Genomic DNA, 27,968 nt, shown 5'->3' on the forward strand with positions numbered 1-27,968 from the left:
TGTGGCAGGAAGCTGACAGTGATGACAAGACTAGGTTTCTATTCCACCAAAGAAGTTGTCCTTTAAGCCGGCATTTCCCAATGAGAGCTCCACGGAAATCTGGCCCTCAGAGGACCCTGCAGAAACAGGTTTAATGCCTTGGTCTCTGGTTCTTTAGAAAAGAGAGCCTGAGACAAAGGGTAAATGCTTTAGTTCAGGTACATTCTCAGGGCAGCCAGCGTGAAGGGAAGTGGAAGCAAGGCAGCAAAGGAGGGAAGCAAATATAAAATATCGAACTAGCAAGCTGGCCACAGCTTCACCAAGAGACCCAGCTGCTTGATCAGCCTTGTGAGATGCTTCGAGCAGGTCACAAAGAATAAGCCAGTCTCAAGCCATTCATCAGAGGGAGGAAGGGAGAGACTTGTCTGCTAGTTCCTTTCACCTCCTGTCTCTCAGGATTAGCGTTTGCCTCCGGGGGCATCAAGGCCCTCACTCTTCCAGGTTGTATCTCTTAGCCCTTGGGCAGCTGCGGGGGAGGCAAGAAGGCACCTGTCAGCTGACTCTGCAGGTGGTGGGAGGAGCTGAACCTCTGCGGTCCAGCGGGGTTGGGTGTTTTGTGCCGGCCTCAGCTTATCAATAACCAATGGTATGATTAGACCAGCCCTTGTCATTCTTATTATGATTTCCAGACATCCTTCAGCAATAACCATCAGGAAACTTTGAAAAAAAAAAAAAAAAGGTTAATTACTTACAAGCTCTGGAAATTACACAGCATCTCCAGGGCCATGCAGTGAGGTCGCAGGTAGGGAGGGAGAGAGAGCAAAGGTCTGAGTTTCTGCTTTTATTAGGGTGAAGGGTAGGGACCTGGAGTTTGGAAAGCTCACTCTTTATTGGTGAATTTAAAACATTAGAGCGGGAATTTAAAGTGTGAAAGAGAAAAAAAGCAGGCGGCTCAAATGGTCAGTTAGTAAAATCAACTGACATCTCTAAAACAAAGGAGCTGCAGCGGAGGCGGCCTGGCTCTTCATCTAGCAGTGTGGCTGGCAAGGTGTTTATTAGAGGAGGCCTTCTTGAAGTGGGTGTCTCTTTTGAAATGGATGATAATCAAAGCTTAAGTCTGGCACTTATATTACAAAAGAGAAAAAAAAAAAACCTGTCAGGGCTTACACCACGGCAGGGGTGCTGGAGCTGCTGCAGTGGTCACAATGGGGGCTCTACTGGAGCCCAGATTTACTCCAGGGAAGGCCAGACAGCCACCCAGTGCCAGGAGAAGAGGTGATGACCACGGCTGGAGTAGCATCCAGTCTCTCAAAGAACAAAGGGCCAAGGAGCTGGGAGAGAGGTGCAGCTGAGTGCACTGGGGCAGCGCGGTAACTGGGTCTAAGACCCCTCAGACTTGAGGAACAGTGCAGAGTCTGTCCCACCTTTTCGACATTCAGAACACAGCAGCAACTCAAGAGCTCTGAGCAGTCCTGCCATAAAGGAAACTGTTTTAACTTTAGACAGATCACCGTTCCACCAAGTTCATGGTGTTTGGAGTAATGCCTGATTTTTAAGGTTCTTAATATTTTGGGGGTGGACTGAATATTTAACCTAGCATTTCCCAGCTTACTCATTCATGTGACATCCTCCAGGATTAGAGTTGTGTGGAACTCACTTTACGAAAGTGCCTTAAATCCTAACACCTCTGCCCATTTTCACTTCTGGGAGTTTTTCCATGGCTAACTCAGTATTTAACTTTGAATTTCAGGGAATCTGATTTTGCTTTCATTTCTAGTCCTTTCATAAGTTTTGAAGCATCAAAAAAATTTAAAAATTATGTAACATATTACAAACACACAAGTGTACAAAACTAGTTGTAGAGTTTAATAAGTGACTGTATAGTGAAATCCTGTGTTGCTACTGAGCATGTCAAGAAAAAGAACATTATCAGCCCCTAGAAGTCCTTTGCATGCCCCTCTTCTGCTTGGACGTGGTCACTATCTTGCCTTTTTTGATGATCGCACATTTGTTTTTCCTTTATAGTTCTAAAGTATCCTCCTATAGAAGACTAAAGGAATTTGAGGACAAAACACTTAAGGGTGGTATGAAGGGTTCTTGATCAACAAGTTTCCTTTAAGATTGTGCTGTAAGGAAACCAGCTTCAAAGGAATTATTCCATGAATCTTAAGTATAGTCCTATAGGCTGCTGCATTAGAATCACCAGAGGTTTATTTTTCCTCAAACCTTCAATTCTGGAAAATTTTAAACATATGTAAAAGTAGAGGGAATAGTATAACATACCCTGCAGACTCATCACTCAGTTTCAACAGTCACTGACACACTTGTTTCTTCTCTCTCATTACCCCTTCCCTCCTGCTGGGATTATTTGAAAGCAAATCTCAGATAGCATGTCCTTTTATCCTTCCATACTTTAGATGGCGGTTCTTTTCAAAATCATAACCATCATACCATAAAAAATGAACAAAAATTTCATAATACCATTAAACACAGAAGTTTAAAAAGTATGTATTCCTAGACCCCCTCCCCAGACCTACAGAATCAGACTTTATTGTGGAACGTAGGTGTTGACAGAAATAAAATGCACAACGTGAAATTTGTGAGTTAAATTTTAGTCAGGGACTATAGCCTTACTGAAGGCTATAGCTGGGAAGACAGCCTCTCAGATGGCTCTGAGAAACTGCTCCATCCAAAGAGGTGAGGGAGAAGCCAGGATATATATGAACTTTTTTTGCTGGGAAAAACATGTAGTCTGCTAATCCCAAAGAACAAACATCTCAAGTTAATGATTTGAGTGCTTTTCTATGCACGGGAAGATGCAAGAATCTGGGATCACTGATAAATTTCATTACATGTGTATCCTAACTACCTAGGGGCCAGTATACACAGTATATTAGGGGCCAAAGCACAGAATACTTCCTGTTTTTCTCCAGCCTGAATTCCCCTCAGGGTACACTGTCGGTGGGCGACCGCAATATCTAAAGGCTTGATCCTTGTAGAACTGGAATAGTAGGTAACATTTTTTTCTTTATAGGGAAATCTACATTTTTAGAATAAAATTCCTCAGGTGATGTTAAGGTCCAAGAATTGCTAGGTCATTCGCATAGGACCTCCTGAGGATCACTGAAGGAGCCAGGTATAGAATACAAGTGTAGCTGCCAGTTTTTCGGTATATGGAAGTCTTGACTAACTTGACTAAGTCAAACTCTTGCAAATTAATTAAAATGCAACCTGGGAAAGTATTAGTTTAAAGGAAATCTGGTATAAAATTGTTCAATAAAATGAACATATGTATCTGGATCCAATTTGTAAATCTGCATATATTGAGAATCTGCAATGTGTTTTGCATTAAAACGAACAAGAGGGACATAAAAAACACACTTCTTAAAAACATAAACATTTTGCCCTCAAATAAGTTATCTGAGTATAGAGCAGTTTGAAACTACAACCCAAATGAGACAGCCCAGCAAGAAACTTGTAAACTGTACCTATCTCACTCTCATCTGATTAAGTGATCAGTCCTATGTTTGTCTACTTCTTTATTTCTTTTTTTAACCTTTTTAAAATTGATTTATAATCATTTTACAATGTTGTGTCAAATTCCAGTGTAGAGCACAATTTTTCAGTTATACATGAACATATATATATTCATTGTCACATTTTTTTCTCTGAGCTACCATAAGATCTTGTATATATTTCCCTGTGCTATACAGTATAATCTTGTTTATCTATTCTACCATTTTGAAATCCTAGTCTATCCCTTCCCACCCTCCGCCCCCTTGCTTCTTTATTTCAATCCAATTCACAGGTATTTAACTAAGTGCCTAGTAGGTGCTCAGAGTTAAACTACAATATAGTAGTACAAAATACATCCCAGCTCTCAAAAAGCTTATTATCTAGTGGGGAAGATATATCTCAAGAGCTTATGCACAGGTCCTCAAACCTTACCGAGCAGAAAATCCCCTAGGAATTTATAAATATGCAGATTCCCAGGCTTTATACACAAAGATTCTGATTTAGTTGGTCTGATCCAGGAACCTGGAATCAGCATTTTAACACCCTTTCCAGGTAATGCTGAGCCTGTTGGTTCTTAGACTATACAGGAAACCCAGGAAGCCTGCAGTAAAGCTTGTCCATGCTCAGAGTCCAGAGGAGGTGGAAAGGCATTCAGTGGGGACCCCATCTAGGCAGGAATGCTGCTGCCACCCTCACTTGCTACACCTTGCCTCCTAACAAGAAGACTCCTACCAGAAAGAGATTGAAGGAGCCCCTCCTTGTGTGGGCAAGAGACTTGCATCCTAGGCTCTTGTCTCTGTGAAGGGCCATACCCATGCCACGGTCCCCAGCTCCCTAGCTGACAGAATGACTGACCAGGGAGGTCCCCAGTCCAAAGTTTTTTCTATACAGAGGGGACCTATCAGAGGCCAGTATTGGGGCCACAGGCCCCTGCCCACCGGCCCCCAACCGACGAGAGCGGATTAAGCTTCAAGTGGGTGCTGCACCAAGCCAGCAAGGATTTGCCGGCTTCTCCCGGCGGAACACCATTCACGGCACCTTATTGGGGTTCTTGTGAACTGCTGCGGGCAGTGGACAAAGGAGGTGGGGGGGTGATGGTGTCAGCTCTGCCCAGATGGTGACTGTAGCTGAAGCGGGCCACTGCTTCACGTAGGGCTGGAGATAAAACCGGCCACCCCAAATTCTAATCAGAAAGCACAAGAGGGGAGGAACTGGCGCTGCTTCAGTGGCGAGGATGGGTCAGTCAGTCCCAAACAGCCCTAAGGAAGGCGACTGCCCCAGCTTGAGGGCAGGCATACCCCTCCCCTCAGGAGCCTTCTAGCCTGAGCGGAAGAACACAGGGAACCTCTGCACTCTAAGACTGGAAATAGACCAGGGGTTTCCTGAGAGGAACACACAACCCCAGCCGCAGGAGCCCTTATTCAGAATCTAGGAACCACATTCCTGCTCTCAGGGGACCCAAAGTAGATTTCTACAAATCAAAGTCTAAGAACTCTGTGGGATGCCGCCAGCCCCGAGCGGGGGAAGGTGGGCGCAGCCCAGACCTAACTCAGAAACACGGAGCAGCTGCGCTGGGCAGAAGCGGTTAGGTTTTCCGTTGCAGGCCAGGTGGGCTCCCCAGGGGCGCAAGGGACAGGGTGCTGGCGGGCAGCGCCGGGGCCCTTTGCAGCCAGCTACGCCCTCCCCCTACCTTGCGGGCTTTTGCACACGACGCGCCGCTTCACACGGGGTAGCAGGGACTGGATAAAGCCGACCGGCGCGGGGCGTAGCGGCGGGAGTAGTGGGGCGGCAGCGGCAGCGGCACTGGAACAACCCCTTGGCGGCCCCAGCACGGCCCAGGCTGCGGATTAGCTGCAAAGCCCGCAGGCGAGGGGCGCACGCGGCGGGGAGGCGGGCGTGGCGCGCAGGGCCCTCTCGGCAGGTGAGTGCGTGCTGTGGAGCGTCCGGCGCGCAACTTCCAGGGTGCACGCGGCGAGGCACGCAGGGCCGCATGGAGGCCACGGAGAAGCAGCATCTGTTGGACGCCAGGCCTGGAGCCCGGTAAGGCGAGAGCTTGGGGAGGGGCAGGAATTTGAGTGGCATCAGACGCACCTCCCCGTTTGCTTTTTTGGCAATGGATGGTTTTGGCGGTGGCTTGAACTGGGACCACATAGGAGGGGTGGGTGAGGTGAAGAAGAGGGGAAACCGAGCTTGAGTAGGGGGATCATCTCTCCCTCGCGACTGAGCACAGATTCTGACCCTTACTGGTTAGTGGGGAGTGCATATCTGGAGCCCCGCCCCCGGGCCAGCACTTTGCCCCTGAGCAACCCTACTCTGGGAGGCCCTGTGTCCCCAAGTGCTTGAGAACGGGAATCTGCTCTTCTTCCTGAGCCTAAGCTCTGTTCCTTCTCCGCGCTCGGCTGGACCGGCCCGCCTCTTGGCCAGTTCCCAAGGTCTTTGCCTTCTCAAGGCCCTGGGAGGGATCGGGGAGGAGGGAGAACACAGGGCCAAGACTCCTGAACTGGTCATTCCCAGCACCCCCTGCAGACTGGGGCTTCTGGTCACTCCTCAGGCTCTGTTGGGCTTGAAGTGTCCTTAGCTCTTCTTCCAAAAGGGTACATGGGAACCCCAAGGACACACAGAGAGGTAGGGCTGCACTTAGCCCTCCTTGCTCCCATCTCAGAGCTGAATCTCCCATCACCTTTCCTCTCTGGACAGGTCTTACAGATCTCTGTGGCAGGATGGGCCTGGCTGGGTCCCTATGTCCTCACCTGGCATGGATTTGCAGCCCATTGAGCTGGCTACCAAGAGCATCCATTACTGTCATGCCCAGAAGGGTCCTAGCAGTCATTGCGACCCCAAGAAGAAGCAGGCCTGGCGCCAGCTCTGTGTGGCCTCTGCCTTCTGCCTGCTGTTCATGATTGGGGAAGTAATTGGTAAGGACTTTTGTGCTAATTCAATGAAATTGGCATATGGATAGTGTGGATGATCCAAAAGGCTTTTCTCCTGGATGTTCACAGGAGTATTAATACTAATAGCTCCATTTATTGAACTCTTACCATGCTAAACCCTTTCTATGCACACTGTCTCACACAATCCTCACAACAACCTGTGCTGTAATATGGGTACTGTTATTCTCCTTATTTTACAGATGATGAAACTGAGGCACCATAAGGCGAAGTAACTTGCCCCAGATCACACACAACTAGTAGGTCAGGGAAGACCTGAATGCCTAGAAGGAAAGAGCATTTCCTGAGTGCCTACTATGCTTTCCAGACCCAATCTGAACTTGATTTTCACATTCACCTTCTAAGTAGATTTTGCTAATCCCGTTTGACAGATAGTAGAAGTTGAGGCTCAGAGAAAGTAAGTCGTTTGCCAGTAGTTACACAGCTAGTGGTGGAGAGTTCTGGAGTCCATTGTCTTTCTCCGGACCTCATGGTTTCCCTGCTGCACAAACACTCTGGGAAGTTGGCTTCTTGGGGGGCTCATAAGAACCTTCCATTCTCCTGGCCCTGCCTCTGCAGGTGGTTACCTAGCACACAGCTTGGCAATCATGACAGATGCAGCCCACCTGCTCACTGACTTGGCCAGCATGCTCATCAGCCTCTTCTCTCTCTGGATGTCCTCCCGGCCAGCCACCAAGACCATGAACTTCGGCTGGCAGCGAGCTGGTGAGGGCCCTGATTGGGATGAAGATGGAGTAGGGAGAGGGGGTGGATCAAGACATAGGTTTTTAAGTGGGTGCAATGGGTGGATCCCTGAGTAAGGCCAGGAGGGTGCCTTGGGTGGGGAAAGAGGATGTCAACTTTGACTTCTGTCCTTTGGGAGCTCCCAGTCTGATGGGAGAGCCCTGGTCCCCCGTCCTCTGGGAATTCCCACCTTGCAGGGAAGGAGAGTCAACCTTCCTAGAAATGGCTAGACTTCAAGAATAAATGACTGTTGCATTAACTCTGCTCATAACTGCATGCATCAGCTCTGGAGGGGAGGAAATGGGCAGGAAAGGTCAGAAAGCCTTCTAAAAGATACAGAAGTTCATCTCTGGGCTGCATTGTCATTTTGTGCTTGGCGGGAGATGGCCCGGCCTTTGTTCCTCAGTTTGCCAGCTGAGCAGTAGATATATATTTTTTAGTGAGTCAGTTTCAACATAAAAGGGTTGACCCAGATGATTTCTTGAGTTTCTTCTAGCTCAGACATTCTCAGATGTATGAGATGTATGAGTGGTGGGGCCCAGTGCAATCACACCAGCCATACCTCCAGCAGAGCCCAGTCTGACCCAGGCCTGGACTTTGTGGGGAGGGGGAGGGCTCCTCAGCCTTAGGGCCCCCTGCTAAGATTGGTATTGGGGGTCGGGTTCTTCCTCAGAAATCCTGGGTGCCCTGCTCTCTGTGCTGTCCATCTGGGTTGTGACTGGGGTACTGGTGTACCTGGCGGTGGAACGGCTCACCTCTGGGGACTATGAGATCGAGGAGGGAACCATGCTGATCACATCGGGCTGTGCTGTGGTTGTGAACATCATGTGAGTGTAACCTTGGTTCCCTGTGGGTCCTCCCTCCTCCCACCTCTCATACACATACCTACCTGCCTGCTCTTCGTAGAAGGAGGCTGAGATGCAGTCCAGTACAGGATGCAGGAACAGAACTTCCCTAGTGGTCTGAGCTCTGGCACCTGAAACACCTGGGTCCTGCCTTAGGCCTAGGGCAAGGCCAACAGGAGCTGTAAATCTGGGGCAGCATTAACTCCCCACCCCATACATGTCGGTGAATAACCAGAGAGGCTTCATACCTGAAGTGGGAGGGCTGAGTCTAGTTCTTGCAGGAGAAGGTTCCCTAGGGGCAGAAGCCAAGTCCTTTTTCAAGCTGATGTGCCTGAAATTGGTCTCAGGGAGAGGCAGGGTGTGTCTCCTTTGGATTCTCTCTCCCTTGCTCAGTGGCCTTGGATAAGCCACTTCCCTCTCTAGGCCTCAGCTTCACCGTCTGTGACATGGTGGGTAGGGATGATCTCCATGGTGCCCTCCTGCTCTAAGATTTGGCACTGGGGCATCTTTGTGCCCAGAATCAGCCTGGCATTGGCTGGAGCTGAGCCCTTTCTCCTGTGGCGCTCTGGGCCGAGGCCATATGGGTCGGGCTCCTCACATGGCCAAAGGGATCATGCAGTCTGGGGGTGGGGGTGGGATTTTTACCCCACAGGGAGGCCTGTCCTAATGGGTGGCTTCTACTTGCTACCTCGATGAGCTCCATGGCCTTGTCTCCACTTCCGTAGAATGGGGTTGATTCTTCACCAGTCCGGCCATGGACACAGTCATGGCCATGGGCACAGTCATGGCCATGGGCACAGCCACGACAGCAGCCAGCAGCAGGAGAACCCCAGTGTCCGAGCTGCCTTTATCCACGTGATTGGAGACTTTCTGCAGAGCTTGGGTGTTCTGGTGGCAGCCTATATTTTATACTTCAAGGTCAGAGCTGGAGACAGAGGGAGGTGGGCTGGGTGGGGAAGGAAGTGTAGATCTTGTGAGGGCTCCTCTCTGCACTGGACCCTTTCCAGATTCTAGCTTCCTCCCAACTGTGGGCATAAGGGTGGGGAGAGGGAAGGAACATTTATTCATACCCACCAAGTGTCAGTACTTCTTATCTTGACAACAGCCCTGAATGGGAAGTGGTAGTGTTTTCTATAGCTCAGAAAGGCTCAGTGACTTGCACAGTGTCACACAGCCGGTAAATTGTGGAGCCAGATTCAAACCCAGGGCTGTGCTGCCAAAGCCTGTGCATTACCCATCACACAGAGGCAGTGTGGTGTAGTAGAAAGAGCCAGGTGTTGGGTATGAAGCCTGGTCCACCCCTTGCTAGCTGCGTGATGTAGAGTGAGTCCCTTCCTCTAACTGAATCTCTGTTTTCGTCATCTATAAAATGGGCATGTTGGACCAGATGGAATCTAAGATTCCATTAAGCTCTGTCCATGTCTCAGCCCCTTGGGCCAGGACGGGTGGGAAGGTATTGTGCCTTGTCCTGAGCTATGGTCTGTCCTGCCTGTCCTTCTGGACACAGAATAAAAGGTAGGGAACTAGGAGGCAAGGCCAGGGTGAGGCTCATGCCCACCCTGCAGAGAGAGCACCTCTCCCCAACTGATACTGGGTGGGAGGGGAGAAAAGAGGTGGAGGTGTTGGGTGGTGAGCCCCAGCTCTGCCTTCCCATTTTCCTGTAGCCAGAGTACAAGTATATAGACCCCATCTGCACCTTCCTCTTCTCCATCCTCGTCCTGGGAACAACCGTAACCATCCTGAGAGATGTGATCCTGGTGCTGATGGAAGGTAACCTGGGCTTGGGGCTCCCATTTTGCTCTTGGCTGTCTAGCTCTAAGTTCAGGGGTGTGTGTGTGTGTGTGTGTGTGTGTGTGTGTGTGTGTGTGTGTGTGTGTTGGGGAAGAGCGTCCCAGTACATTGGTGGGGGGTCATGGTCTGGGGCCTGGCATAGGCTGCAGAATCTTCTGGGACCCTGGGCTGATCCGGGCATTGAGCTGGGCCCTCAGGTGTGGTTGTTCCTGGAAATGTCCTCTGGATCATCCTTTCCTTCACCCTAAACCCAAGGGTGCCCCTCCCTGCTGGGATGTGTCCTCTCTACCTACTCAGGGGGCTTCTGGGTGGTGTCTGCAGCAACTGGCACTCCGGCCCTTCTTCATATGTTTCCTTAGTCTCCATTTGCTGTCCCTTGGGGCAGGTAAGGACTATGCTTCTTATTGCCCAGTGGGCAGGGGTGAGGAGGCAGACTGAGGGTCAGAAAAAGATAGTGGGTGTTGGGCAAGACTACTGAATTCACTCCATGTTCTTCCTTTCTGAGGCTTCTGCCTCCGGAGGACATACCTGGGCTTTGAGGGGTGCTCAGTGGTGGTGAGTGGCCTGCCCTGAGTTACCACACTTATTCATCAGGCTTTCTTGTGCTCTAGGGTCTTGGGTCATAGGCCTCTATTTGGTTAGGGTCAGTTTGGTTCCTGGTTTGGGGTCAGGAGGAGTATTTGGCTGTAGGTCAGAACTGTTTCTCCAAGAATCTGACTGACACAAGTAAAAGTGAGATAGTCATGTCCTACATGGGTGCAGGGATCCCCAGGTTCCCTTCTTTCCAATCAAAAAAATTTAATCGAGCATCTGCTATGGGCCAGGCACTGTTCTAGGCACTGAGATAGGGTGGTAAACTAAACAACTGTCCTGCCCTCACAGAGTTTCCATTTTAGAGGGAGAGACAGCAAGAAACTGACAAATAAGATCATTTCAGACGGTGTTAACAGGGTGATATGATGGAGATCATTCGGGAGGTGGGGACAACATCCTATCTGCTGGCCAAGGAGTCCTAGTGAGGAGAAGACATTTGAGGAGTAGGCACCAGCATGGATGGGAGGGTGTGGTTTCCTTCAGCCCTCATCCCTGCTGTCCTCAGGGACCCCCAAGGGCATGGACTTCATTGCTGTGCGGGATCTGCTGCTGTCGGTGGATGGGGTGGAAGGTTTGCACAGCCTGCATATCTGGGCGCTGACCGTGGCCCAGCCTGTCCTGTCTGTCCACATCGCCATCGGTGAGTGGTGGGGACACTCAGGGTGGATAAGAGAGAGAGGCAGCCAGAGGCCTGGGGCCATCCCAGAGGGGTCCAGATGACCTCAGACGCTTGCAGCGCCCATGTGTTAGACCTGACACCCTGCTGAGTACTTGCCATACATTATTTCATTTGATCATCATAATCCCATTAACAGATGAAGAAACTGAGGTTGGGGGGATGGTAAAGTCATTTGCCCAGGCTTTTACAGCTAATAAGTGGCAGAGGAAAGATTCCTAGCCTTAAGCCGGTGCTTTTCCTGCTATTTTGGGATCATGCCAGGTATGGGAATCAGAGAGTTGCCTGGTATCCCCCTCTTGGGGGGTTTCTTGATGTTCAGGGTCCCCTATCTTGTTCTGCCAGGGGCAGGATATGAGACTTGGGCTCCTAATCATTCATAAGGGCCCAAGAGTGAGTAATCGGTTCTCTGGTGCTCCCCCTTGTGTGTCCTCTTGGCCTCCAGCTCAGAACACAGACTCCCAGGCTGTGCTGAAGGCAGCCAGTGCCCTCCTGCAGGGGAAGTTCCACTTCCACACTATGACCATCCAGATCGAGGACTACTCTGAGGACATGAAGGACTGCCAGTCATGCCAGGGCCCCTCGGACTGATGGCTTGGCCACGCACCAACTGGGGCATAGACAGGCCTGCAGATGGCTGGACTGAGTGTTCCCCGGGCCCAGCCAGGACTCTGCCTCCCACCACTGTGTTATAAACCAGGTGCCTCTCCTGATGGCTGCTCCATGTTCAGTGTGGAGAAGCCTTGTCCCACTCCAGGAATGGACGGTTTCCCTGCCTCTGCCACCTGACTACAGCAGCCCCAGGATGGGAACTCCGCAGGTGTAAAGCTAGCATCATCCCGCTCTTCCAGCAAACAGGTCAGCTCCTGGCAGGCCTGGGTTTGGGCCTAATCCTCAATTAATGCTGTCCTACCACCAGCCTTGGAAAGGCAATGAGGCGTAGTGAGGGGCGACAGACGGGATACTGACTTCAATGTCCCCTCACCTACTTGCCTCATTTCTCATTTTCAGTCTGTCTGGCCTTTGCCTTTTGAATCTGTAAAGAAGTTTTGGAACAGAGCCCCCTCCCTCTGCCTCTAACAATATGGTTTTAGGAGGCCTTAGGTGTCGAGGAGTTGTGAGGACCCTGCACACTCATGTGGGTCTGCCTGGGCTGGCCTGTGCCTTAGTCACTTCAGCTGTGTGCCAAATGTTTCCTTTTCCTGGAGGGAGGGGGCTTCTGACTAGGTCAGAACTTGGCTGGTTTCCTCTTTCCTTATTCCTCCAGCCCAGGGAGCTGAGCTAACACAAAGGTGCCCCAGTGGGAGGGCTGGAGGTGGAGAGGTTTCAGCTTGGGTCCTGCCCTAATAGCCCCACAGCCCTGGGCCACCTCTCTCACCCTGATAGTGTCTGAGGGGTCGAGGACACTCTGTTGCTGGTACAGCCTGGCCTGCTCAGAACTTGGGGGTAGAGAACACAGAAGGTACAACCTGAACCAGAGACCCCAGCTTCCTGGGGTGTGTGTGAAGATTCCTGAATTAGGGGGTGGCTGGTGTTTACAAGATGAAGGGGGGGGGGACCTGTCCCCAGTCTCACAGAGGAGGCAGCAATGCCCAGTCATCAGGTGGCCCTAATCAAGTGGTCTGTCTCTGCCCTCAGGGAGGTCAGAGCCTCTTGCGTCTACAGAATGAGAATGTTGACACCTACCTCACAGGGTTGTTGTGAGGACCAAAGCCAAAGTCCGCTGAGCACCTGGTGGTCTTGGAAGAGTGGTTACTTTTATCATCATTCTGGAAAGATGGTCTGAGGCTGCTTTGCTGAGGAGCCAGGTGGGCTACCTCCCCAGGGGCAGCATTGGGTTTGTCTTGACTCTGTTCTGACTCATAGGTGGAGGAGGAGAGCTTTGTCACTCGCCTTCCCTTCTGAGCCTCTCTTCCCATCTATGAATGACCTCTTTGTGCCTCTCCAGCACTGTCATCCAGGGTTGTCTGTAATTGAGGTCTCTGGGTTCTTCAGCCCCTTGAAATCTGTGGGAAGTTGTTTGTGTTGGCTTGGAAGTGTGTGTGGGAAACTGCTGATGGTTGATCTCCACTCCACCCGTATCTCAAATCAAGTTTTTCTCTCCATCAAGCCATGGCAGCCCCTAGGAGCCTGGATTCTGGGCTTTGCTGTATGCCAAGGGCTTACACCCCTCTCAAGAGGCAGTCATTGCTGTCCTCCATTTTTACAGATGAGAAAACTGAGGCTCAGAGAGGTTGAGTCACTTACCCACAGTCACACAGCCAGTAAGAGGCAGCTCTGGGATTTCTGCCTCATTCCCCTAGGTCTCCCCCACAGCAGGGACTGGGGACCTGCTCCGGCCTGTGTGTTGGTACAGTATGAGCCCTTGGGCCTGGCAGCCCACAGGCAAGGCCATGCCAAGGCAGTTCAGTGTTCTGGGTGCTGCAGCTGTGAGCGGGGATGGGAAAGGTGCCTCTTTCCCCTGGCTGGGCCTGGCACTTGGAGTCCTCCCCACCCTGGGAAGGCTGCCTGGGCTGCAGCTGCGTGCTTCCTCACCACTGTCCTTGACTCAGCCCCAGACTGTCTCCCCTCCCTTTTAACTCCCAGTACCCCCCTCCACCTCAAGAATCTGGTGGGCTACCAAAAGGGAGCCTTCTCTGTACCCTCAGCTGTGACTGGCTCCAGGGATGACCTGAGTCTCAGGGGCCAGAGGTCAAGCTGGAGGATGGAGGTAGGAGGCCTTGGGGACAGCATGTTCTGGCCAGCAAGCTAGTCACTAGTCACGGGAGTTTCCAAAGCTGCAAGACCATCAAAGCACAAAAACACCCGATGCCCTGGACCTGGGTTGGACCCACCATCCCTATCCCTCAGTGGTAGCAGCTCCCAGGCGAGACCTGCGTCCCCCTCCCCCGTGCAGCTGCTGTAGAGGTATTTATAGCCTGAGCGTGAGAGGGCAAGGACACAAGCTTTATTTCGGAAGTGATAATTCCAGTTCCAGGTGGATGAACCCAGGAGAACCTAGCATCCCCTCCCCCACTCTCACCACCAGGGAGCTCGGACCGCCCCTGCTCCCACCTAGCCCATCTAGCCCACCTAGAAATGTCTCCATAGTCCTAACTGTGTGGGCCAAAGGGGTGAAGCCATTTTCTGATTCCTTTCTCTTCACGCCCAAGTTTTCAGACTTCGGGCTGCACGCCACCAACTTCCAGGTCCCTCACCTGGTCTGCTCTCCGACCCGATGGGCTTTCAAAACTCCATTCCCTATCGGACCGGAGAAAGCGCAGCGCGGTGCTGGCCTCTAGTGCCCCAGGCTGGTAATGCAGGACGACGGCAGTGCCTGAGTCGAGGGTCCCGGGCTAGGCAGGGCCACCAGCGTTCCCATCCCTCCTTCTCGCCTCCCAACTATGTTCCGCCCGGTCCGAAAGGGGAAGCCCCGAAACTGGCTCCCCGGCACTTATTTGTTGCATTGCTGAGGTGCGAGGATTGCGCCTGGCAATCCAGGTGTCTGCAGGAAGCTGCCTTCGGGGAGTTTTGTCTCTCACTCGGCACACCTTGTTCACGCCCTCGCCCCCTGTCGGCACAGAGCCCGGCACGTAGTCGGTGTCTCTTCCATCTATCTGTTCGTCAAATATTTGTGGCGCACCTGCCAGGCTAGAGAGAAGAGGACGCGGCCCCGGCCTTCCGGGCCAGTCTTGGGGCCTGATGGCGTGTGTACCTTGCAAAGCAGCACGAATAGCGTCGGGATTGCGGGACATGCCCGGCTGTGAAAGGCGCAGAGCATCTGGGGCGGGGGTGGGGGCCAGGCAAGTTCGTGGAGAAGGCGGGGATCTGAAAGACAAGTAGAGGTCAGCTCGGCAGAGAAGCCGAGAAAGGCATTCCAGGCAAGGGGTCTGCGAAAGCAGAGGCAGAGCCGCAGAGCCGGCGACGCGCACCTGGGACCTGCTGCTGGACTGGAGGGTGGGGCAAGTCCTCGGCCCTAGGGGCGCTAGAGCTGTGGTTGGCCAATCGGGATCTGCCGTGCTGGCTGACTGGCAGCCTTGACTGGGTCTCCAGACATCCAAGTTACGGGGCTGAGCCTCCCCTCCCCCCTAGGCAGTGCAGCTCCCCCGGGGAGCCAAGTTGGGTCTCAGTTGGTCCTTCCTAGGGCTTCTCCAGGCTGCGATACTTCTTACGCAGCACGGACACCGGGTCCTTGTAGAGCACTGGGTCCAGACGGAGGTGAGAGGATACCAGAGGCATGTGGCCGAACGCTGCCGCCATCTGGTTGATGCAATCCTGGGCTGCGGGCTGCGGCTCCTGCCTGAGCCCCGGACTCCCAGGTGCCTAAGAATGGGAGGAGAAATGCGCTGAAGGGCTTCTCTGTCCTTCAGAACGCCACCGCACCCCCGCCCTATGCAGCAAAAAGGATTTGGCTTAGACAGTGACGGAATCTTTTCCCCAACCAGGTCTGTCCCAGTACCGACCAGTCCCCCTAGGTCCTCACCAGTGGAGGTCTGGCCTCCTGATGCCACGACCCGTAGGGCACCTTGATAGGGGGCACCTTGGTGACTGCTGCTACTAGGAAGTTCATCAGGACATCCGCACAGGTGGGTGTCTCATCTGCCAGGTTCCTCAGAGCCCTGGGCAGGGAGTGGGTGAAGAGGGTGTGGTAATACCTGGGTTAGGAGAGGAGAGGGATAGGCTGTAGCAGAGTTCACCACCCCTGCCCCAGGCCTCATTTTTCTCCCTCTTGACGTCATTCTCCTTTGGACCCCAATCCCTAAGCCTCTTGTGAAAGCCCTGCTCCCTTTGCTGAGCCCTAGCTGCCTCAGAGAGCTCCCATCCCAAGTAGGCACTGCTCTCCACTATTCTGTGTTCTTTGGCTTGTCTGCAGCCAATGGTGAACTCCCTGCCCCTGCCTCACGGCTCCCTGGGGCCCCCTCCTCTCAGCTCTGAGGTCTGAACTCAGACAGAGAATGAGGAGAGGGTCAACTGGTTCCAAGGCCATCCAACATGGCAGCCCAAAGACCAGCTTCAGGAACGCTGTGGATTAACCAGACTGATGCTCTGGCAAGTGAGCTTTGAATCATGCAGGTCCTCCTACAGAGCAGCCAGTGCCCACCCAACAGACACGAGGGATATTCTTCACTCTACCAAGAGTTCCTGCAGAGTTCCTGGGTGAGTCCACAAGAGGTTCCAGGTTATACAAATTTGATTTAAACTCATTTAAGGAACCCCTCTCAAGAAGGCCCTTCAGAATTCAGCTCCTGGGGCATTGCAGGCAGCTTCTGGAAGGCCTGGGGCAAGCCCTAGCCCATCACACACTCATTTATAAAGTATCAGGACCATTCTCTGGATATGGTCCCCCCCACCCACCCCCCAAACCCATATCCTTAGCATGGCTCTACTCAAAACAACACTAGCTACCGTTTGTTGACTATCTGTATGCCAAGGACTTCGTATACTTTACTTATTTGATGATCACACCAGCCCTGTGAGATGAATACACTTTACAGATGAGAAAACTGAAACTCAGGAGAGGTGAGGAGGCTTGCCCATCACAGTGCTGGGAAGTGGCTTTGACCTGGATCTCTGGGCTCTAGGCTGACTACTGTGTTCACTCCTACGCCACCCTGCTCCTTGTTCAAAGAGGGAGTCTCTGGCCCTTAGAGCCCAGTGCCGGGGCTACCATCTGTACCTATGGTAGAAGGCAGCTGAGGTGAGAACCATGGAGAATTCATTGGCCTTCTCTGCAGTGTAGCCCCAGCCACCCCGGGTCTCATCCCAGAAGTGGCTCCACGTCAGAAAGCCGACCATCCGCTCTGGGAAGCTCTGCCACACCACAAAAGCGAAGTCCACCTGGGGAGATATTTAAGTGAGGTTATGAGGAAGGACTTCCTGACCAGCCAGGATCATCCAGAGACAGGGAGGCAAGGCCAGCCTGGCTGAGGGGGGCTCAGGACAGAGGGTATGGGAACATGAAAGTTTCCAAAGGATATTTAGGGGAACTTTCCCAGCTGGGAGATAGAAACTATGTGTTTTCAGCTGGGAGCTGAAACAAATGGTTTCCAAAGAGTCTGTGGAAATTTCTATTAGATTTCTAAGGAGGAGGCTGATTGGCTCACTGGGCATGATTTCAAAAGCAGGAGGCTGGACCTCTTGACCTTGGGTCATCCCAGCTCCCGGAATCTGAGGGGCTGCCAGGGCCCTCTGGCTCTGTCCCCACCCCCATGGGGCTCCTCTTGGGAGCCCTCACCTCACTTGTGGAAAGACTGCTGTGGGCATCTAGGCTGAGGATGGCATCGGTGCTGACGGCACTGTACGGGAAGAAGCGGTCACTGGCCTGCAGCGGGAGGGAGGGGAGGGCAACTCAACCGTGGGAACCCTCCCCGGGCTCCCACGGTGATATCTGAGTATCTGCTAAGCAGGAGCCCCTGCAGGCATAGTGTAAAAGGAAGAGCAGTGAAAACAGCAAGTCTGCCTGGAACTCGAACTTGAGGAACTCATTTTATCTCGCTGGACTTCAGTTTCCACTTTGGTCAAATGAGGCCGTTGGAATCTAGGGCCCTTTCAGTTTTGACATTTCAGGATTCCTCTATTGTCACATTTAATGCTCACCTCAACCTTGGAAAGGGTTGTCAGACATCCTTTGTTCAAAAGAAACAGATCCAGAGAGATGAAGGGACTTTTCCCAGAACTACACAGCAAGCAGGTGTGTTGCACCAACCCAGGTTCTCGGAAGGCACTCCCTCACCTCCCCCTCCCCCGGCTGATGTGCTACCACCTGTCTGCATTTCCTCAAGATCTCAGGTTTCTCTTCCATCCCTTACCTGAGACAGCAATGTGCTCCCTTTGCCTTCCCTCATGACATAAAACCCCAGTTCTCTGGAAGCACAATTCGCAAGGACCAGGGATGGAAGAGAATCATTTCTATTAGGCCTGCAGCTGAAATCCACAGGCCCAACTTGAAGTCCAGTTTTGGCTCGGGTCCAAGTTAATCACACATCCGTGTGTGCCCTTTTCCCCAGATCCCAGCATTCTGGGTCTGAGCCCACCCTTCCATGCACATCCCCATCCCTCACCTTCCTATGCCCACCAATGACTGTCAGGGGCACGGCTGTCTTGGGCCACCTGGGTGGGGGTGGCTTCTCACAGCTCCAGAGAACCAAGATCTAGAAGGAAAGAGAGGTGTTTCTGAAGACTGGGGCAGGAAGGCAAGGGGTCCCAGGAGTAATCTTTCTCAGGGTGGAAGAAGTTTGGTAGGGCATCTGTATATGTGAGCTTGGAAGTTGCTCCATCTGCGCTCTGGCTGAGCTAACTGCTTGCCTCCTTTGCAAGTACTCTCAGGAGTCTGTCTGGCTTCTCTGGAAGTGACATTTGACAGTGTGTGTGCCAGGAAGTGCTAACTGAATCTGAATCTGGGGCAGAATCCTTTCCTACTTTTTCTCTGCATCCTCAGCATTGAGCCCAGGGGGCTCAGCAGATGCTGGGCGAATAAATAAATGAACACATGTATGTTTACTTCAACCTCCCCAAGAGGCACCTGTTTTGGGGGTGGCTTCATCAGTTTCCATGAGGGACAGGGAATGGGGAGGGGACAAGGAACTTGGAATTTAAAGAAAAAGACAGCAATGGTACTTGAAAATCCTTCCCATGCCTCCCCCCAAAATGTGTAGTTATCCTTGGCATCTAGATGTCTTCAAGGGCTCTGCCCTGTCCCTTGCCCCCACCCTGGATTCCCGCACCTCAGCTGGCAAGGGGGCAGACCTGGGCACAGTGCTGGGAGCCTGCCACCACCTGGATGAGCTTCAGCGGGAGCTGGCCTGGAGCCTCCACCCAGATCAGAGCACTGAACCTGCCCACAGGGCGGGAGCCTGGGAAATAAGACACAAGCTATTAGAGTGGGAGGGGACAGAATCCCCTGGAGAGTGACCTAAGTTGGGGACTTGGGGACCCAGGAGAGATGTTGGGGATTTGAGGAGGGGCTTGGCGAGGCTCTATGGTTGAGGCTGGGGCAGATGTGGAGAGAGTTGATGAGGGGACTTCAAGCTGTCCCATCCCCCCATCCCTAGGGCATACCCTGTTGCAGGTGATAGAAGGGGAAGTCCACGGGGCTTGTGGAAAAAGTGGGCAGGGCCAGGAGTGCCCCTGGAGGGCTGTTCCACAGTAGTGAGGGGCGAGCCGATGCTCCAAAGATCCGGTCTTGAATTATCTGTGAAATGAGAGACAGCTGTGCAGAAGGAGTGGCCAGTGTGGCCATGGGCGGGGTCGGAGCCACACACCTCCCGCTTCAGAAATCTGGGCCGGGGCAGCAACTGTAGCACCAGATTGCTGGGGACAGAAGGGTTCAGGTGCAGGGAGTCCAGAGTAGAGGACACTCAGTAATGGTGAAGTCACTCATGGCAGACATCACTAACAGGTCCTGACATTTCCTCTTGACCCAGAATCCCTCCCAACACTCCCCCAGGCAACCAGGACCCATCAACTGGAGTTGGCACATGCTTTGAAATCTATTTGCTACAGATATCCCTCTACCGATGGGGAAACTGACACCAAGACTGGAGAAGGAACTCATCTAAGCACTCCAGGCCAAGTCTCATATTCATCCCAGAAGCATCTTCAAGGAGGAAGCCCAAATCCCAGGGCAGAGGGGGTGTCCAGAGAGAGGGGCATGGAAAGGGGACAGGGATGAGGCGGAGCCAAGCATCAGAGCCCCCATCAGGTGAGTCCCCGTCACCCCTCACCTCCAGAGTGGTGTGGATGACCTTCTCCACTGAGGAGAAGTAGGCATCCCATAGAAACTGGGTCTGCTGACGCAGGGCAAGGACCCGTGTGAGGGGCATCTCCTGGAGGGCAGCCAGGACCTGAGGGAGAAAAGGAGAAGGCACAAGGGCCCTGTCAGGTCCTGACTCACCCTGGGCTGGGGACAGTCTAGCTTAGGAACCAGAAACCCCCTGCCCACGGTTCTCCAGGTGGGTTGGCAGTGCCATCCTTGACCAAGTCCCAGGTAACTTAGCAATCAAGAGTTTAAGGGTCACAGAGAGCTGGGTTAAAATGCCACTTAGTAACTGTGTGACTGAGGACAAGCTACTTAACCTCTCTGAGTCTGTTTCATCATCAGTAAGGTGGAGACAATAATAGTACTCCCCTCCTAGGGTGGTTGTGAGGATTAAAGTAGATGATACATATTCAGTGCTTAGCATGTAAAGGCTCAGTGAATGGAAGCTATTGCTATTAACTCCCTACACCATTCTCACTTCTCGGGGATTCACAGCTCACACATGTTTTTCAGAGCTGGGCAAAATTAGCTTCATCAGATGGATAAGTCACTGTGCATTTTGCTTTCCCACCCCATGGAGGTACTCAGATTTTGGACTTTTTGTGGCCTTCCCTTAAACTGGACCAGTTGGGGCTGGGCCTGTGGAGATCATCTGGTCTAACTTACTCCTTTGCACAGATGGGGAAACTGAGGCTGAAGAAAGACTCAGGACTTGCTCTCAGAACCCAAGAGGCTTGGGGCTGGGGACAAAATCATCAATATACATCAATGGGGGATAAGAATGAGGACCGACACCAGCGTGGGGGCCAGGATCCCAGGGTCCTCCCATGTCCTGGGTTCAGTCCCAACCCCGTGGGCAGGGCCCTGAGCTACCTGAAGTGGGAGCCTCTCGTCAGCTACAATGGCTGCCTTGGTCCAATCGATGACCTCGGAGAAGGGCAGCTCCCAGTGAGGGCTGAGAAGCACAGGGATGCAGCCAGCCTGGGGAGTAGAGGGGTCACTGGGGAGCCCAGTCCCGCTGCACACTCACCCCCTCCTCCCTGTTCCAAGTCAGCAACTACTGTACTGGGGGCAAAGGGTAAAGAGGAGAGAAAAGTGGTTGATATTTCTGGGGTGGCTCGCTGGGAGTGGGTTGTTCTACAGAGGGTGCAGTGAATATGGCTGTAGGCACACCTGAGTCCCAAAGCAAAGGAGTCACCACTCCTTCTCATTGGCCTGGGCCCAGACTACTCTGCCAACTCAGGAGTGTGGCAGAATAGGGATGGCGGACGCCCAAGTTGGGATGGTACCTGTAGGGCTTGGAGGAAGTGCCAGGCATCAGGACTGCGGCCAGGGATGAGGCAGAAGGTGGCACTGGGTAGTAATGCCCCAGGGGGGGTCCTAAGGAGACACACGAGAGGGTCCCACAAATACAAGGCCAGAGACAGCTGCCTTGATGACCCCTGGCCCCCTACACCAGCACTCCCAAATTCACAATGTGCAAACCCACCGTCATGTTCTCATGTTAACGCTCATACACACACGCACACACACTGACACTCACACAAACACCTGCCCCTCGCCCATGGTTGGGGTGGCAGGCGGGAGCCCTGAGTTCTAGCTCTGCCACTGCCCTTGGTGGTCTCAAGACACCTCCCTTCTCATCTCTGGACCTTGGTTCTCTCATTTGCAAAATGGGAGGTGGCGGGAACTGATGTTTCCAAGGCTGGTCTGACTTGGGCAAGCCTGCACTTGCCCCCCCCACTGCTCTGCCACACGCGGACTCGGGGCAGCCCTCACCTGAGTGGCCTCCATGCCCTGCCCTCCCCCATCCTGAGAGCCCAGGCCTGTGAAAGCCTCCTCTGTCAGGAGGTGGGCTGGGCCTCCAGCCTGGAACCACACAGGAAACTGCTCTCCAGAGGCCCCCTCGCCCAGAGGACAGGCGTCCTCTGTTCTGCCCACCTCCCCCCAACCCCCACCAGCCCCAGGGCCACACTCAGGCTGCGTGTGCCTGTGGGGGAGGGGCAGGAGTCACAGTCTCCTCAGAGCCACCTCCGTGGGACTGCCCGGCCAGGGAAGCAGTGCCCACGATCTAGCTATGGTGTGTGTTTGTGTGTGTCCACGACTCCAGGCTCATAAGCCTGCTCTGAGTGGGACTGATGAATAGGGCCTTAAGGGTCCCAGGACCCTCCTCGGCTAGAGCCCATCTGCTCCTGAGTCTGAACCTTTAAGAAGCAGCCCTAGGAGTACTCGGTCAACCTCTGGGCCAACCCTCATTGACCAGATGGGGAGACTGAGTCTCAGAGCCCGGCTCAGGGTCTCAGAAAGGGCTGGGCAGTGCTGGAACTGGAACCATTGTGTTAACTCCTGACCCGGGCTTATTTGAACCACCCCAGAGCTGCTGCCCAGGGGTCTCCCAGGGGACCCTGTCTTCTTTGTCTGATGCTCAGGTGTCCACCAGACTTCCCCTGGAAGAAGCCACAAGTTAAGCAGGATACCTTCTACCTCGTTAAAAGATACAGCACCAGCCAACTACAGCTCTCCCCCGATAAAGTCCTAAGGGACTGAAAACTTCCAAGTTGAAGGCTTCAGAGAACCTAGAGACAGAGAGCCTGCTGAACAAACTGTACCCGTCATTCCTCATTAACCTCCATTGTTCCTTCTGTCTTTGCACCTCTTGCTCTCTCAGCCTGGAGCACCCCACCCTGCCTTGCAGCCCGAGAAATTCCTCCTCCTACTCTGTCTTAACGGCTAAAGCTCAAACATCATCTTCTCGGGGAAGCCCTCCTTGGGCTCTCCAGAGATGGCTCCTCCCTCTCCGCTTCCACAGCCCCTATGTATGCTGTAGTCATAATGAACTAAGCTAACCCTCACTGAGCACATACTTTGTTCCAGGCACAGTTCTAAGTGCTTTACATGCATTGACTCACTTCATTCTCACAGCAACCCTATGAGATGGGAGGTGTGTGCTGTTAGTATCCCATTTTATAGATGGTCACACAGCTCTAAAGTACAGGAGCCAGGCAGGCAGCCTGCCCAGACTCCCTGCTAAACAGTGTGTGTCATAACCAGTGACTTGTCTGTCTCTCCTACAAGAACGAAATCGTTGAGGGCTGGGGCCGTGCCTCCTTCATCTCAGTATCCCAGGGGCCTGGCAGTGTGCCTGGCAGAGGATGGGCACTCAGTGGGTGCTAAATGAATCAGTGGTTAGTGTGCAACAGAGGAGAGACCTGGGATCAATGGACCAAATGTCTGAAGTCATTTGGTTATGTCAGTTTCAGCATAAATTCTAATAGCCAGTGGGTGGCCTTGGGAGGTGGTGAGCTCCACATCAGATGCTGGATGAGCACCTGTGTGTCCTTATGTGTGTTGCAAGGGGATGTTGTCGTAACTGCCAATGATCTGTGACCCTATAAAGTGCTTGCTGCAAACTTGGTGCCTCAAAGCCCAAGGCTGTTGTCAGTGTGACTCCACCCTTGGCCCAAGGTAGGGTCACATTATGACTTCCATGTGCTCCAGGCACTTTGGCCTTTGTGGCCTCTCTGCCATGAAAATACTATAAAAATTACATTTGATAACTGGGTTGTATAAAAATGAACATACTAATAGTATATATTAAAGCATTTTTTTTCTGCTGAAAGGTTCATTTTTCTTCTTCTGATTTTCAAGAAATGAAAACATTTTTATGGGTCCCTAAAGTCTCATGGGCTTTAGGCACTAGGCCTCCTGTGTCCAGTGGAGACAGGCCAGGGGACCTTAAAACATGCACTGAATTTACGTAAAAAGACCAAAAAATGGGGGAGAGCATATACACATGTTTATATACAAACAGAGTACCTCAGAAAAGACACAAGAGAAACTAGAAACAGTTTGTGGCTCCAGGAAGGAAAACTGGGTGGCCAGAGATGGGGTGGGAGGGAGGTTTTACTGTATACCCTTTTGTGCCTTTGGAATTTTGTACCATGTGAATGAATTCCCTATTCATAAAAAATAAATAAATAACAGTTTAAATGGGTGGAGGCTTATTCCAAAGCAACAGGAGGCTGTTCAATGAAGGTGGAAAAATATGGGCTTTGGAGCCAGAAGTGTGGGGTTTAATCCTAGCTCTGCTGTTTCCAAGTGCCTGATCAGAACAGTGAGGGAGGCTGTGGTGAATCAAGGAGCTTGTCACCAAAGGCCCTTGGCTGGCCCCTCCTACCTCTCAGAGCCTCAGTTTCTTGTTCACTGAAATGGGGATAATAACACCTCCCTTGAAGGCTGCTTGAGAGGATTAGCTGTGACTTCTATAAAGCAGTGGGCACAGCACTTGGCCCAGATCTCCCCAGATGCTCACTTTCTCCCCTCCCCCTCATGGAGTGAATGTGGGACAGGCTGGGACTCTGAATCGCCTCTTTCTCTGGCCAGCACTTGTTTATTCAGGCCACTTTCCGGGGGCTGGCCTGTGGCTGTGGGCCTCCCTCTCTGTCCCTATTCTTGACTGGCTGGCTCAGCAGCTGCCTGGCACCTTGGGGAAACTGAGGCTCCAGCTACTCCAGCAATTACAAGTCCTCTCACCTGCAGGTGGGCTGAGGCCAAAGACAGAACTTCTTGAAGCTTGGAGGATAGAGGCTGCCAGGCATCACATCTTGGAAATAAACTTATCAAAATGCCACTCAGAGGGTGGCCCATGCTTGTTAGAAAGCGTTTTAGGGGAGGGTGTAGCTCAGTGGTAGAGCACATGCTCAGCATGCATGCGGTCCTAGGTTCAATCCCCAGTACTTCCATTTAAAAAAATAATTAAATAAATAGACCTAATAATCTCCCCCCAACCCCTGCCCTCCAAAAAAACTAAAAAGGAAGGAAGAAAGAAAGGAAGAAAGGAAGAAGACCTTGGCCACTTCTGGACAATTTGGGATCAATCAGTCAACATTTAGTAAGTGCCTACTGACTGTGTGCACCCCATAAGTTTCAGTTTCTCAAAGAAGTTCAGGCTGAAATAGCTTCCAGATTCACCAACAACTGACTGCATTTGGCAGTAACTAAAGTCAGCCAAAAGAAGAACTTCCTCTAACCAAGAATGGCGGGCTAGATGCCTAATCAGAAGTGAGGCCGGGCAAGGTGAACAGAGAACCTTGTCACCAAAGGTGGGCTCTGTCCAAGTTCTGAGACTGAGGTGCCTGGGGGATCCCTGGATTTTCAGGTGACTGCTAAGAGTGCCTGCTAGGGATGGGTCCCCACAGAAGGGCCACGGGGACTGACAGGGCAATTCTGCTCTTACCCCTGGCTGTGGGACTCCCTGGAGGCCATATGCCTTCTGGAGGTAGAGGGATTCCATTCCCTCGAGAGCACTGTGGCTGAGAGAAGTCCCAGGAGCCCCAAGCAGAGGCAAAAATGGAACTTGGCCCCATGGAGAATTCCTGGGAGGGAAGTGGAGCTCAGAATAAGCCCTGTTGTTCTAGCAAAGAACAGGGAGATAACTGAGACAGGGGACAAGGGACAGATTCTAGAGCAATAGGTTCCAACCCCATCCAGGAGATGGAGGGGGAACCCTCTGCCACAGGGACCCTGAGTAACCTCAAAAGGACTTTCATTCTTGTCTGTCCAACCAGCCTTTGGATACTTCTGGCCTCCTGGGGGTGCAGAGGGGTTAGGGTGCTTAGGGGTTAACTGCTTTACCACTTGAGGTGCGTCACCCCAACTAGCCTAGGTAGAGAAAAGTTCCTGAATGAGCTGTGCATGTCCCCATAGGGGACAATTATGTGTATTCAGCCACTCTCACTGGTGGGAAGTTCTTCTGTAGGTCTGACTTAATTCATATTTGCTATAACCCAAGGCTGTTAATCCCCCAAATTAGACATAGGAGCAGCTTCTATGTGTGACCATGGCTTTGAGGCATTTGACAGGGTTGATTAGAATCTCTTGCCTAATGCCCAGAATTCTAATGCTGAAGGCTTTGGAGACAGGCAATTCTGGATTAAAATACTGGCGGTGCTTTTTCTGGCTGGGTGGCCTCAGGCTTTAGTGTCTGGTACACAAACTCTTAAAAGATAGTAATTAGTGTTATTTTATTACAATCATTTATAAAAGCACTTAGCAAATAGTAAGCACTATAGAATTGTATGTTAAATAAAATATTAGGGAAGGAGGGATTGTAATAAAAGAAGAAGACTAAGTAGGAGTGAGTCATGTTTTATGTTTTTACAGATCCCCAAGGAAGAATTCCAAAACCTGCTTTGGACAGCCCTTATAGCAAATCACCATCTTGGTGGCAGTGTTCTCTGCTGTCTAACCTGATTCCCTCCTGCTGCAGCTGAGGCCTCAGTTTTCCAGGACTAGCTGGTTTGCCCACCTCAATCCTGCCCTCTACCCTGGGCTCTGGGCTTCCTCCCATCACATACCCTTCCCATCCATCCCCCAAGGGGGAAGGTCCACTTACTGCTTGGGTCCATGGTCCTGCTCACAGTGCCCATCCCAGGGGCAGGCAGAGGAGTTGGTGCCTGCTGTGTGCCACCGGCCCCTCTCCCCTGCCAGGGCTAGCAGAGCCACCCCGGGGCGGGGGCTGTGCTGCTGCAGCTGGCCAGGTGCCCCACCTCGCAATGGGTGGGCTTCAGGGAGAAGCGGGAGGGCCACGTCAAAGCCGGCCCGGAAGGTATCCACTGTTGGGCTGGCCTTGGCCACCATTGCCTGCCCCAGCTGGACAGTCCGGGGGCAAGGGGCTGGGTGGAGATTGAGGACCAGATGGTTCCTGCCCTCATCCCATTGTGCAGGCACTGGCTCGCACTGTCCAGCCGGGGTGTCCGAGCTGAGGAGGAGGAGGAGGCAGGCCTCGGCAGGGCTGACCGTGTGGTAGCGGGAGCCTTCAATGGAAGCCAGGATCCTGCGGCGAGTCTCAGAGATGGGTCCAGCTGCCGGGTACACAAATACCTTGAAGCCGCCATCTCTGCACTTCGAGGCATCAAAGCAAGCTCCCCAGTTGCAACTGCCACCACGGGGTGCTTGAGGAGGTTGAGGGCCATCTTCCAGGAGCTCCCCAGGCTGGGAGAAACTCTGCAGGAGCTCTGCGTCCAGCCAGCGGGGCCAGCGTTGGGAAGCCCTTGCCCGGGGTCTGGCAGGCACTGCCAGGCGGAGAAGGGGGAAGACTCCCAGCAGGATGAGCAGCCAGGAGGCCGACAGTGCCAGCCAGAGGGACTTTCTTCTCCATGACTGCATGTGGCCACCCATAGCCAGGGCTACAGGAAGCAAGAGGAGCAGGGGCATGAGGGTGGGCCTCTGGGGCTGGGATCCACCTTCTAGGTTAGTGCCCTCATTGTATAGATGGGAAGACTGAGGCCCATCAAAGGCAGGCTGCCTGTGAAAGATGAAATCGCAAGTCACAGGCCAGGCATCGGGAGGCCACGTAGGACCCAACTCTGTGGCCCTGCCTTCCTGTGGTCAGGACTCTGCTTCCTTGGCTTTTGGACAACCAAGCCAGCCTTTGCCCTCCCAGTGGGGTCCCCTGTCCCTGGGCACTGCTCAGGCTGATGCAACCCCTGTCCAGACTGCAAAGCAGTGTCCTTCTGGCCTCCTGGCTACGTCCCCTGACCTTGGCCTCAACAGAGAGGAGGGCCGTCTGCCAGGCCATGGGGGACCCGTCAGGGCTCCCATAGGAGGCAGCTTGGCCAGGATGTAGGGCTGTATGGAAGCGGGGCTGGTCTCCCCAGTCCTCCCCCTGCCTGAGCAGCCCCTGAGCAGCCTTGGCCACCCTGTGCCCACTGGCAGGCACTCCTGGGCTGTGGATCTTCTGGCTGGAGCTAAAATTAGACCCTACACCCCATGTGGGCTCCCAGGGTCAGCTGAGGTCAAGGCCTGAGTGCAGCCGGTGGCCCCTGCCTGGGGGGCTGGGAGGGCTCTGGGTCCTGGTCTCCTCCCACGCTGTCTCCAGTTTGGGCAGCTTGGCCTCTCCTCCCCCAACCCCTGGCAGCTGGTCCTGCACCCTCTGGCTTGGAGCTATCAGGGTGCAGAGGCCAGGGACCCCGTGCCAAACCCCTGCCCCATGGCCCCCAAGCCCTGCCGGTGTCTTCCGTCCCCTCTCAGGGCAGCATCTGGCCAGACTAGATCTCTTTCCTAGCGGCAGCCTGGCTCCTCCCCTGCCAGCCCTGATTCGCTCCTGGCTGGGAGGCAGGGTCTCCACTTAACCCCTTCCAAACCAGTTTTCTGGATTG

At 52.9% G+C, this 27,968-nt stretch overlaps 2 protein-coding genes across 6 annotated transcripts; one reads left to right on the forward strand and one right to left on the reverse strand.

Moving 5' to 3' along the window:
• The first annotated feature begins 62 nt into the window (after nucleotides 1-62).
• SLC30A2 (solute carrier family 30 member 2) lies at nucleotides 63-19,781 on the forward strand. 2 transcript variants are annotated; one of them, XM_010948038.3, is made up of 8 exons: nucleotides 63-5,535; nucleotides 6,193-6,410; nucleotides 7,002-7,148; nucleotides 7,840-7,993; nucleotides 8,737-8,929; nucleotides 9,676-9,781; nucleotides 10,902-11,036; nucleotides 11,518-12,848. In XM_010948038.3, the coding sequence occupies exons 1-8, from the start codon at nucleotides 5,486-5,488 to the stop codon at nucleotides 11,661-11,663; spliced, it is 1,149 nt and encodes a 382-aa protein (XP_010946340.1). In that variant the 5' UTR covers nucleotides 63-5,485; the 3' UTR covers nucleotides 11,664-12,848. The 2 variants fall into 2 exon arrangements, with proteins under 2 accessions (XP_010946340.1, XP_074233210.1); XM_074377109.1 differs by lacking the exons at nucleotides 10,902-11,036; nucleotides 11,518-12,848 and adding an exon at nucleotides 19,554-19,781.
• Nucleotides 13,998-27,857, reverse strand: EXTL1 (exostosin like glycosyltransferase 1). Of its 4 annotated transcripts, XR_012511381.1 has the most exons (12): nucleotides 26,204-27,856; nucleotides 21,099-21,189; nucleotides 20,683-20,790; nucleotides 19,775-19,894; nucleotides 19,110-19,242; nucleotides 18,798-18,904; nucleotides 18,113-18,202; nucleotides 17,287-17,373; nucleotides 16,729-16,889; nucleotides 15,535-15,706; nucleotides 14,984-15,374; nucleotides 13,998-14,879 (listed from the first exon to the last, which is right to left on the reverse strand). XR_012511381.1 is itself a non-coding variant. In XM_010948040.3 (11 exons), exons 1-11 carry the CDS (start codon nucleotides 27,022-27,024, stop codon nucleotides 15,192-15,194), a joined length of 2,037 nt encoding a protein of 678 aa, XP_010946342.1. In that variant the 5' UTR covers nucleotides 27,025-27,857; the 3' UTR covers nucleotides 13,998-15,191. The 4 variants fall into 4 exon arrangements, 3 of the variants coding, with proteins under 3 accessions (XP_010946342.1, XP_010946341.1, XP_010946343.1); XM_010948040.3 differs by having other exon boundaries at nucleotides 13,998-15,374; nucleotides 15,535-15,670; nucleotides 26,204-27,857; XM_010948039.3 differs by having other exon boundaries at nucleotides 13,998-15,374.
• Nucleotides 27,858-27,968: the final 111 nt, after the last annotated feature.

Source organism: Camelus bactrianus, chromosome 13 (genome assembly GCF_048773025.1).
Source record: "Camelus bactrianus isolate YW-2024 breed Bactrian camel chromosome 13, ASM4877302v1, whole genome shotgun sequence".
NCBI classification, from domain to species: Eukaryota; Metazoa; Chordata; class Mammalia; order Artiodactyla; family Camelidae; genus Camelus; species Camelus bactrianus.

Excerpts from the sequence above, each read along its gene's own strand:
- SLC30A2 (XM_010948038.3), top strand. The coding sequence starts at position 5,486 with ATGGAGGCCACGGAGAAGCAGCATCTGTTGGACGCCAGGCCTGGAGCC. Across the intron at positions 9,782-10,901 it reads GATCCTGGTGCTGATGGAAG|GGACCCCCAAGGGCATGGAC; the intron begins GTAACCTGGGCT and ends TGCTGTCCTCAG. Across the intron at positions 11,037-11,517 it reads GTCTGTCCACATCGCCATCG|CTCAGAACACAGACTCCCAG; the intron begins GTGAGTGGTGGG and ends CTTGGCCTCCAG.
- EXTL1 (XM_010948039.3), bottom strand. The coding sequence starts at position 27,024 with ATGCCCCTGCTCCTCTTGCTTCCTGTAGCCCTGGCTATGGGTGGCCAC. Across the intron at positions 21,190-26,203 it reads CAGGACCATGGACCCAAGCA|GACCCCCCCTGGGGCATTAC; the intron begins GTAAGTGGACCT and ends GTGTCTCCTTAG. Across the intron at positions 20,791-21,098 it reads ACTTCCTCCAAGCCCTACAG|GCTGGCTGCATCCCTGTGCT; the intron begins GTACCATCCCAA and ends TCTACTCCCCAG.